Below are 12002 nucleotides of genomic sequence, written 5' to 3'. Positions count from 1 at the left end.
ATGCAGCTCCAGTTTGATCCTACTACTCCTGCACCACCTGCTGGAGGCTTTGTGCAGACACCATTGGCGTCCTTCCCGATGTCACCTCTTCTTCAGACCGAGGTGTTTGCCAGTCCTGCACCTACTTCTACTCCTGCTCCGGCTCCTGCTCCACAGCCTAGTGTATGGACAGCCGACCAGCGTGCAGAGTTCCTTAGGCAGCAGCAGGTTCTGCATCAGCTTCGGCACCCATCAGCTCAGTCGCTCACCTTTGAGTCACCCTCACAGCCTGAGGTGCTCCGTCCGTCTGCTATTCGCCCCACTCAGCCAGACATGACTCCCATCACGTCTGCTCCTCCGACGGACTCCACGGTCATCCTCACCGAGCCAGCTACTAATTCTACTCCGACTACTTCTGCTGCTCTGGCGACTCCGGTCACACAGAAGTCTTCTTCTACTGACGAAGACTGGACGGACGACGACGCCGACGACTCAGCCATGCATTTCTCCACCGGACCCAGCATGAAGACTCCGCCTTCTCCAGCTCAGGACTAGATCGCTTTCCTTTCTGGTGCTTTGTTGCCAAAGGGGGAGATAGATAGGGGGAGTAGAGATAGGGGGAGCTTTGGTGGGTTGTGGCGTGTTTTGTATCTTCATGGATTTTATGTATGGACATGTTATTTGGATATTGTGTATGCTCTGTGTTGACATGTCCCTACATGTGCTTTATTTCAAGTAATGCATGCTTGTTTATCGCGTTCAATTTCATATCTTTATATCTCTACTTTGTGTTGTCATCAATCACCAAAAAGGGCGAGATTGAAGCGCATCTAGGCCGATAGATGCTAATGGTAAGTTTCGGTGATTAATGACAACCGTATGCGACTAACGTGTGTTTTGAAGAAAAAATCAATTTCATATCTTTGATTAATGACAACTATATGCGACAACCTCAAATCAAAACAATCATGCGTGCCAAGGACTCAATTTCAAAGATTAAGGACCTTTCTAGTCTCAAGTGTCACATGGAGATGAAGGACACTTGATTTAGCTAGGGTTTATCGTTTTTAGTTCTTGACCATACTATTAAGAGGGGTTCATGAGTTAGTAGTTTGACCAAAATTGAGTTGGCCTTAGAAATCTAGCACACTCGTTCAAAAAAACAGCCCAAGATAGTCAAAAGAAGTCAACACAACACTTGGAAGAAGAAACAATCGAAGTTACACTCAACTCCAAGTCAATTCAGCTGAAAATAAAGAAAATCAGTAGCACTGGTTTAACCGATGCCCATAGCATAGGTGCATTGGCGGAAGGTCCGACGCCCTGTCGGTCTATCTCTTCTGGATGCAAGCAGAAATCAAGTCAACAAACTCTATAGCACCGGTTGAACCGATGGTCCCAAGCAAAGCACTGGTGTAATTGATGTACTTTGTTCCAGAGAGCATGTTTGGTGGACCACAACTCGCCTTCAGCACCGGTTGATCCGATGCTTCAGAAACAACCATCGGTGCATTGGGTGTACTATGTTCCAGAGAGCTTGTTTGAATTAATCAGAGAACCTCTTCAGCACCGGTTGAACCGATGACCCTTCGGAGCATGCACCGGTGCAATGACGCAAGCCTGGATACTGTGTCAGAACCCACAATGGCTACTATTTGAACACAGAGAGACCGGTTGAACCGATGCCCTCAATTTCAACCCCGTCGGTTCTTCCGATGGTCACGATTTTTCTGCAGTGGACTTCCAACGGCTATGTGACCCTCTCCACTCTATATAAGGGCACCCCCTAGCTCATTTGAACTTCCTTTGACGCATTGAATACCTGAGGCCACCCTTGAGAAGTTAAGAGAGTGCTATGAGCAATGAGATGAAGATCTAGAGCATTGATTGTGTTCCAACTTTGAAGAATTCAACCTTTGCAAGTGTAGCAAGTGTGCTTGAGCTAGGGCCAACTGAGTGTAGGTCAAGTGAAGGCTTAGGAGCTTGTTACTCTTGGTGTTTGACGGCACCTAGACAGTCTTGGTGATCGAGAGGTTCTTGGTGAGCTATTGGAGTTTGTGGGAGCCCCAAGACAAGAAGCTTGTATGCGGTGTGAAGCTCGCCATTCCGGAGATGGAGAAGGAGCATTCTTAGTGATCACTTGCTCCTTGGTGAAGCAAAGGAGCGATACCCTTGTGTGGGTGCTCCAACGTGGATTAGGGGGGAGCCTCAACTCCTTGATACCACGAGAAAAAATCCGGTTGTCTCATGTCTCTTGCATTTACATTCAAGCAATTAATTTCTTTCGTTGTGATCCTTGCTTTCCTTCGCTTGTTTGTTTGACTAGGACAATTGCATGTTAGTTTAATCTCTTGACCAGAACTTGTACTTGCTAGTGTGTTTCTCCCTAGGCAAGATGATCATGTTAGTGTGTTTTTCTACCTAAGGATCCTTTGTTAGTGTGCTCTAGTGAATAGGTTTCAAATTTATAGATTGGTCAATACTAGTCTAAGTCAAGGACAAGTTAGAAATTTGAAAAAGTCCCAATTCAACCCCCCCCCCTTCTTAGGCCTCGATCCTTTCAGTCATGGGCATGGGCCATCAATTTGTAGGGATATGGGCACCGAAAAATAAAATTTTTCTACCCAAAACCAGGAACTACTGCTGTTATAGATCACGAGATTATCACTAGAGGCGTGGGTGCAGAACTTTTAAAGCATGTCGGTGTCGTGCAGATGGAAACCGGCAGTGCAGTTGTGAGAACCTCCTCGCGAGCGGCTCATCCTTGTGCAGCAGATGCGGCACCTACAAGGTATCCACACGTACGGTGGACGAAGCATCGCGCTCTGAACTGCTAGGTCCGCGAGACCTAGGGCTAGGGCGCATGGGCAGGCGGCAGGTGTGGGCGCGAGGAGGGAATTGGGGTTTTTTCTTGTGTACCTTTTCCCCTGTATTTATAGCTCTGAAGGTGCCCCTCTTGGGCTTGGGCGCCGCTCTTAACAGGGTCACCATCCCAGGCCCATGTGTGTCCCTTAGCCCAAGTCCAATTCAGATCTCATCTTCATTGGGCTTCCATCCCCTTAAGTGTGTGACCCTAGGCTCAGGCATGAATGGACATGGCCCGAGTACTCCTACTCGGCCAATAGTTGATAGCAGCCTCTAGCAAGACGTGTCAACTCCCATACACATGTAAAGATCACATCAGACGAGCCATCACAACGTCATATACATGATGTTCCTTTTGGATAATGACATTTGGTCTAGCTCTAAGATGACATCTCTTTCTCGATGCTGTGATTTAGATCCTTGGTTAACACTTAACCCTTACATGGCCATGCATTTCTTGATCTGATTCACTCAAGGGGCCCAGAGATATCCCTCTTAGGTAGAGAGGGGCAAATCCCATCTTGACTGACCATGTCTCACAGCATGCTTTTTGACAAACTCGAAAGCCACCTTTATGACTACCTCGCAACGGAGTAGTGCTTGATGGCTCCTAAGCAAGTCAGTCCACATCTTGAGTACATGCGATAATCTCAAGTTTAAAGATACAATGTACATGTTGTGTAGAAAGAGATCACCATCTCATGTGTTGGGTCAGTCCAGTCTCATGTCCTACATGAACGCACATTATTAGTTTGACATCTCCATGTCTATGACTTGTGAAACATAGTCATCAACTAATACATATGCTAGTCTAATATTAATTTGTGTTCTTGCATGAACTCTAACTAGGAACATCTTTAGAATAACCATACAAGTAAAGAGTCCCACAAACAATTCACATAATTGTCAATCAATACAAGTTGACTTTCATGGATATTCAATGAACACTTTATTAATCATGAATACAAGAAAATATGATCATCTCTAGGGCATATTTCCAACTCTCCTGATGTCCGGCGAGGTGCAGATGGGAGCGAGCCAGGGAAGACAAGCGTGGGTCAGGTTGGAGCGCCACAGCAGCGGCGCGAGGGGCGGTGGCGGACAAGTGCGAAGGCCACACTGAAGCTCCACCTCTAGACGGCACACGCGAGATGGTGGATAGGCACGGGTTCAAACTAGAGCTCAACGGCGGCAGTGCTAGGGGTGGCGACGGACAAGCACAGGGCCATGCCGAAGCTCCATAGCGGCGGCGCGCGAAGTGGCGGTGGACAAGCATTGTGCCACGCCGGAGCTCCACGACGGCGTGTGCGGGGGTGATAAATACAATGGTGTGGTGGTTGTAGCCGATCCATTGGGGGAAGATGGATTAGGCAAGAAATGAAGGTGATGACATGTGGGGCTGTTGATGCGAAAATCAACACACTGGAATCCGAGGGCAAGTGTTCGCCAAGGTCTAGAAAGTCAACCAAGCGTGCCAGTCAATTTAACCTGTAATTGACAAGGGATAAACAAAGTAAAATTCGAGAGCGTATCGGCTGGGATTCCGAATATCTCTCAAGTGGCGTATCGACAAGGCTCTGCTGATACAGAAAATGACAACAGATCGGGTAAGATAAACGTGTATTAAAAGTGATCTGAAGAAGATCGGCAAGGGGCTGCCGATATCGGTATGCAACAGACGGTTTTGATCTAAACCGACACGTGCCAGAAAACAAAGCACAAATCCACGAATGTATGAATCTGAGCAAAGCTGAGCTTACAACCAATCTAACCGGCTTTGCAAGATTTAACGTGAAAACAAGAGAATTAACAGCCGATTAAATAGATCGTGAAGCCGGGTAATTTATGAATAGATCTAGACGAGACGACAGCGATACGCCCGGAAGTCAAATCCTAGATAATATTTGATAACTTTTGAATAGATCTGAACGAACCACAGCGATGCGTCCGGAAGCTAAAGCTTAGATTTACTCGGTAAACGAAAATTTACCAGCAAATCAAATCGCTCGAATATGAGGCGTCCTTGATCAACTCGGAAGAACTCGCAGAAAAAAATGGCGAAGTTGCCGAAGAAAAAGTAAATTGCAAGGAAAAAGTAGGGTTTATTGATTGATCATGTGATAAACCTTTTACAGAGACTAGGGATACATATTTGTATCTTGAATTAACTTGCCTCACAAGCAAAATCTAAACCAAAAGAAAATATTAAGATACACGGACTCTATCTTTCCTTTCTTAGAATCCTCGCTAATGAAGCTCCCTGCCGATCCCGTCCGCGAGAAGAGATATCTTGATTGGCTTCCCAACAGACGTATCGTCGGTCCTCAGGCCGCGTATCCACCGACCATGCATGTGCATTACGTATGGTCTCCAAAATAATATACCTCCAATGACCGTGTACAAAGCTCTTGGTCCACACGTGGATCTTCCTTCCTGCCGCACGAAAGTTTTCCATCTTTCTTTATTCTAACTAGCATAGACGCGTGCGACACGCACGTGAACTAAAAAAACCAAACTAGTTTTTAACTAAAAAATGTATTGAATTATATATTAGTTAAATTAATAATCAAATTAAATTAAAAAAATACGTACTATGGTAGACGTTACTGCTACCTCGTAGTTTAGATTGGTACGAACCTATTGCAACAGAAGCGGAGCTATAACAATTAAGCGATTGAGATTTAAAGATATTGCAACATGAACGGAGATAAAACAATTAAGCGGTCAAAATTTAAAGATATAGGAATAGGGTGTAAATGTTATTAACTTTATACTTTGGATGTTAACAGGAGGTTTTCATAGGACATATTGAATACTGCTCACGAATTGGGAAAATCTTGGGTTAGTTGCACAAAAAGTCTAGATTGGACAGAATCTCAAGGTTCTATATCTTTATAGGAGTTTTGTAAAACTACCAAGACTCATATTATAGAATTTTGTTTTAGTTTTTCTTATGGGCCTATTTGCAAACTGGCTAGTTGCCGCTCGAGAGCAGCGCCCAGAGGCCCCATGAAGACGGCAACCTCATCCCACGCAGCGAGGCAACGTGCGTGCCATGGGCCCCTGTGAAGGCCGTGGCCTCCTCTCACACAGCGACGTCAGCCAAGCGATTCCGGGTGCAGGGAGACGGGGCGGGACAAGAACAGGAGGGGGAGGCGGGAGGCGCAAGCGCGCGAGACAGCGAGATGCGGGGCCTCAGCGAGCCGCAGCTCTTCCCGCGGTGGCCAAGGCGCGTGCCGCGCAAGCGTTGCTGGTGGATCGCGCGAGCGCCCGCCGAGCAGGCCCAGCTACCGACGCAAACGCGTGCTTAACTAACTGCCCATGTGCTCGATCTAGAAGCAGTGTCGTCGTTACGTTTATTATGTTCGTTTGATGCACATGAACATGACACAAGAGACGCCAAACAATTCTTCGTAATGTTCGGCGCACACACATCTTTTTTTTTGCCTTCGGCTAGCTTTATTATTTCCTTCGTGATGTAAATATACAGGACACCGTGCACGAATTGGATTAGCTTTATGCGAGTGGGGTACAAATCAGACGTGCCCTACTACGACCCAGATAGGAATCCGGTGCACCAACGAGTAGTGGGTATGCGCTAGAGGGTAGAAACGGGGTGGGTGAGAAAAATAATTAGTTTTGGGCAGAAACACTCTCCAACTCGCGATTTCTATGGGTCTCCACTCCCTCCCACCTCCCTCGCTCCTTGCAGGCGGGTCCAGCGTGAGGGGTACGGCGGACCCAGTTTGGGTGAGAAAGGTTTTTAATTATTTTCGATCTTTATAGTATAGATCAATTACCATCCTGACACCTCCAAACATATTAAAGAATATCTTTGCCGGCTCATAAACACCCCTTTAATTAAGAGACTTCCTTATTTCTCATAGCATTGGCTGATCTCTTCCTCACCAGGATAAGCTTGACCAAAATATGGCATCATCATTTGCATGCGAGCTCTTATTAGCCTTTTCCTCCGATCGTCGTCACAACTTCATCGGTAACTGCTGTTGACTGTCGGCTTACACATTGACCCAAAAAGCTAATTGTTCCATGTTGGCGCTCCTTAGTATCCATTTTATCCCCTGTATAACTTTGATAATGGCATGAATTTAATATCAGAATCACTAACCATCCTAACCTCGGCCCAATTATTGGTCGTTTTCGTGTTTCCTCATATATTTTGGAGGTACTTCGTTTTTGCAGGTTTTTGACCAATTTTGGAGCATGAAATGGCGAAGCCCACGATCACGTGATGACACGAAGAAAGACGAAGGCCAAAGCCCGAACAAAGGATCGAAGGCCATGATGATTAGAGGCCCATTCATGCACATCCACCCTCCAATGAAGCCCAAAAGACAAAGCCCAAAAGACAAAGCCCACAAGATAAGATCAAGATACTTCGGGGTTAAGCAAAGCAAAGAGATATTTAAGGAAGGATTTTCCATCCTATCCTTCTCCTCGAAGAAATCTCGAAGATAACAATGTCAAATGGGGTGCAATCGTGAAAGACATAAACTCTAGAAGATTCCAGGAGATTTGGGGAGAAAGATGAGCACGAACCGGCGAAGGAAAGAGCCAGGCTGGCCGGCCTAGGCTCATTGGGCCGGCCGACCCAGCCCTTTTTTAGGTCGGTTCGACCTCCCCTTTGACCGAGGGTTCCCTGAGGCTATTTAAAGACCCCTCCCCAAGGTTCTCGCAGAGATCAATTCGGGGGAGACGACGCCAAGGAGCAGAGAAGATAGAGGGACACCTCTCGGAGAGCCGAGGGTCGTGCTAGTTGTCTAGGGTTCGCCCTAGCCGACGTGGGAACCTTGCAAGGAAGACCACGTCGGAGTTCTAGAGCTAGCATCATCAAGATCAAGGTAGGGCCCCAGTTGTGATCTTGTGATGTACAATCATTTTATGGTGAAGTTATTTGTGATTCCGAATGTTTAGCGACCATGTTCTCTCTTTCGATTTCGTTCTTTTCTTTGGGTTTGCTTCATCCTAGATCTATTATCGAGATAGATAGCTTAGCATGATTTTGTAGTCATGGTGGCTAGAGGTTCATGACGGAACTACCAAAGGGGGTTCGACTTGCTTCAGGGTATTTCATTCAAAAGGGGGGCGTCGTGACAGGCCGCCTCCACAGAGTAGGCGGAGTATCGAGGGATCGGATTGGAGATTTTGGGTTTAAAGAGGCTTTTCATTGAGATTCACATCTACCTTACTTCACTTCATCTAGCTGGAATTACAACATATGCATGATCTAGGTGATCTAGATTGGTTATCTCTAACTTTCTCTTGCTACCTTCGGTGTTTGTCGTTTTTAGTAGATTAGATTCGTTTTCACCATCTCAACACAAAGGAATCTCTATGCTAGTAGATTGTTTCTTGTCTCTTTGGTTCCGTAGATTGATAAACCTTGGGGGAATACTCTAAGGGAAAAGCTACACGAGACCGTGCGCTTGCGGTATATAAATCGGGGGCGCTAAGGAGCGTCAACAAGCTATTCTGGCGCCGTTGCCGGGGAACCATCGATTTAAGATCCAATCTTACTTGCATTCGTAAATATTTCTTGATTTTTCTTTTTGATTTTTTTTAGATCTCTTATTTTCTGAGCTAACTAACTAAAAAAACGGATCTATTCTACGAAAATCAAGCTAATCTAGATTTTGCTTTATTTTTCTTTTATATTTATCTTTTAGATCTCGTATATATTTTTCTTTTTCACTAACCCCTAATAGGAGATGGACGGGAGCCTCTCCAACAAACCCGAAAATTTTGTGGATGATCTAGAAAAAATTTACAGGCAAAGGAGACGAGAAGCACGATCAAGGAAGCCGGAACTAGTAGATCCAAAAGTTGAAGCCGACGGTTCATCGTCTTCACCTCAAGCAACTCCACCAACAAGTCCAAAGGAGGCGCCACTTCACCAAGGGATGGCGCTACCGGAGCAGGAGCGTACGATCGGAGAGCTATGCACTCCGGACGTTCGGGACTTGCCGATCAAAAATCTCGACAACATCGGAGTTCCATTCGAGATCAAGACTTCAATCATAAGGATGGTGCAAAGCTCACCCTTCACTGGAAAAGAAGACGCTAATCTACATCTTCAAGCGTTCCTCCAACTATGCCGCAACTTCGACATGCAAGGGATGACTCAAGATCAAATAAGAGCGGGGCTCTTTCCGTTCTCTCTACTTGGGAGAGCGCTGCAATGGTTTCATTCTCTACCACCGCGCACGGTGCAAAATTGGGATTGCTAGAAGTGGAACGCGAAAAAGTGCTAGAAGGGAAGATCGACTCGCTCATGAGAAGGTTGGAGAAGATGGAATTGGAAAAGAGAGAAGCCCAAGCTATCGATTTGAAGGCGGCCGAAGCGAGGTCTACATGTGAAGAATGTGGAGAGTACGGCCATGTACAAAAGAATTGCCCGGAGGAAGCCAAGATGCTCGACTACATGAAGAAGGGAGAATGGATTCCGCCGACCAACTTCCGCTACGGGCAAGGTAGACCCCAATTTAATGCAAGCTCTTCCATTCAAAACTCGATGCCTCTTCGTATACAATTGAAGGAGTTCATGGAGGAGCAAGGCAAGATCAACAAGGACACCGTCACCAAGTTCAAGGCTATGGACAAGATCTTGGAGAACATTGATGGCAAGGTGACGGAAGTCGGGAGCTCTAACCTTTAAGTACTCAACATGATGAAGATGCTAGAAACACAAGTAGCCCAGCTCGCCGGACGCCTATCTAGCAACGAAGGAAAATTGCCCGGACAACCTCAAAGTCCGGAGACGGCTAAGGCAATTCAAACTCGCTCGGGAAAGGAGATCGAAGAACCCGAACATGCGGCGGGAGCAAGGAAGCCTAAGCCAAGGGTTGAAGTGGAGAACATCATCAAGGAGAAGGCACCTACTCCTATGCCAGAGATAGTCACCGAAGAGCCAGAGTTTGAGCTAGATGATATAGACACCAAGATTCTACCGCCAAGGCCACAATACCGCAAAGGTAAACATGAAGATGAGCAATTCAACAAATTTGTTGACATGGTACGCAGGTTGAGCATCAATATGCCGCTCTTGGATGCTCTACAAGTTCCGACGTATTCTCGCTACTTCAAAGACATCATGGGAAACAAGCGCGAGATACCGCTAAGCACTGTCAAGCTAACTGAGGAATGTAGCGGGGCAATCGCTAATGAAGCTCCTGAAAAGAAGAGAGACCCCGGATGTCCTACCATCCCGTGTTCCATTGGGTCTCTTATGTTCGAAAGAGCACTTTGTGATCTCGGTGCAAGTGTGAACATCATGCCAAAGAATGTGTTCGAGAAGCTACGCTTACCGGAGCCGGAGCCCACCGCCATGTGCCTAGAGTTAGCGGACAATTCCATTCGCTATCCTTTAGGAATCGCCGAAGATGTGCCCGTGAAGATTGGAGAACACTTAGTCCCTGTTGACTTTGTGATTCTCGATATGGGAGAAGGGAGCAAGGCGCCTCTCATACTTGGGAGGCCTTTCCTCAAGACCGCAAGGGCAAACATCGATGTTGGCAAGGGGGAGATAATGTTCGACATCAATGGCACCACAAGCGAATTCAGGTTTCGTCCACGCCTCGAGGTATGCAACATGATCAATGTAAAATATGTTCCACCTCACCGCCGTGTCACAAAGGAGAAACCAAAGAAAGAAGAGGAGCCGAACAAGAAGGAAGCGAAGAAGGAGATAGAAGTCGTTGCGTCCATCGCGACAAAGAAGATCGCTGCACCCATCAAGAATAAAGCTAAAAGCCCGCCTGTGAAGACCAAAAAGACGACTAACGTAGAAGACAAACCCACACCAAGGATTGTGCAGAAGTGGGTACCCAAGACTGCAGCGCCATCACCGAGCGTTGGTCCGAAGTGAAGAAGAAGAAAGTCTAGCTATAGACTATAAACGAAGCGCTTCGCGGGAGGCAACCCGTTCGTCGAGTCAAGAATAAAGCTGCCGGGAGTTCAACCCGTTCGTCGAGTCAATAATAAGCTGCTGGGAGGACAACCCGCAAAAAGTTTAGGTAAGTAAGTCAAGAATTTTGCTACGCAAGAACATGATATACTTTTGAACAATTGGTCGTTCGGTCGAACAATTCGATTTGGAATTTTATTCGCTCGGTCGTTTCGATGTTATTTCTTATTTTTAACCAATGACATGAGCTATCCTATGATTTATTTGCCTCTTCTTGAGAAAGCCACATCCAAAATTCCATACCCATTTTTGGCGACCGTCCTGTCCATGACGGCCGGACGAAGTTGAGATAAAGCACACAAGTAGAGCCGCGCTATGTTTATATTACTTAAATTCTTGATGCGTAGGTTCGCACAAACATAGAGAGAATTTTCAGTTTCATCACCATAGGACTAGAATTTTCCTAACCTTAATTACTCCCTTTTTCAAAATTCTCTCTCTCATTTTGGCAAAAATTAGAACCTAAACCAAAGACCCACGATTGAATTCGAGACTGTTCGCTATCAATCCATGAAAGTGAACGGTTCCGGTGCAATCAAAATTAATGTAGTCGGGAAATATTTTTCGACTTACAAATGTAAAGATGTTTCAATTCCCTCTGATTATTCATTTAAACTCATTGCATGCTTTGAGTCAATTCTGAAATTTTGAAGTTAGAGGAGAATTAAACATCTAAGCATGATTTGGAAAGGGTTTATGTGCTTGATTAACACCCATTGATCAAAGTGAGTTCACGGGAAAGAGTAGTGCTCTCTACCTACCACCACATGCAAATAATTCAAAGGAGGGAGCAGCCATGAATGGAAGAACATGTGATTTTCAGCAAAGATGGCACCATGTGATGCATGATGAAGCATGGGACAAGGTGAATGACACAAAGTGGAGAAATAATGTTGCAAGTGGACATCAAAGGCAATGAAGGAGTGGTTCACAGGATTTCGACGGTGCAAAGCATGCAATATGTACTGGACAAAAGCGAATAATTGCACTAGGAAGCCACCAGAGAAAATTGAAGTGGAGAGGAGCCAGGAATCCCCTAGGCCGGCCGGCCCCAAGGCCCTAGGCCGGCCGGCCTGGCCCCGATTTAACCCCTCTGGTACTCCCCTTTGGCAGGTATACTCCTCACTCAGTTCCTTGACTATGTTCTTCAAGTTCTTCACCCAGAAACATCAGT

At 46.0% G+C, this 12002-nt stretch overlaps 1 protein-coding gene across 1 annotated transcript; it reads left to right on the top strand.

Moving 5' to 3' along the window:
* LOC120700906 (putative uncharacterized protein DDB_G0290521) lies at positions 1-534 on the top strand. The gene has a single exon (XM_039985104.1). It carries the CDS (start codon positions 1-3, stop codon positions 532-534), a length of 534 nt encoding a protein of 177 aa, XP_039841038.1.
* The last annotated feature ends 11468 nt before the right edge of the window (positions 535-12002 follow it).

Source organism: Panicum virgatum, chromosome 3K (genome assembly GCF_016808335.1).
Source record: "Panicum virgatum strain AP13 chromosome 3K, P.virgatum_v5, whole genome shotgun sequence".
Taxonomy (NCBI): Eukaryota; Viridiplantae; Streptophyta; class Magnoliopsida; order Poales; family Poaceae; genus Panicum; species Panicum virgatum.
Note: the sequence above shows the minus strand (reverse complement) of the source record. Positions and strands in the feature narration are given on the sequence as shown.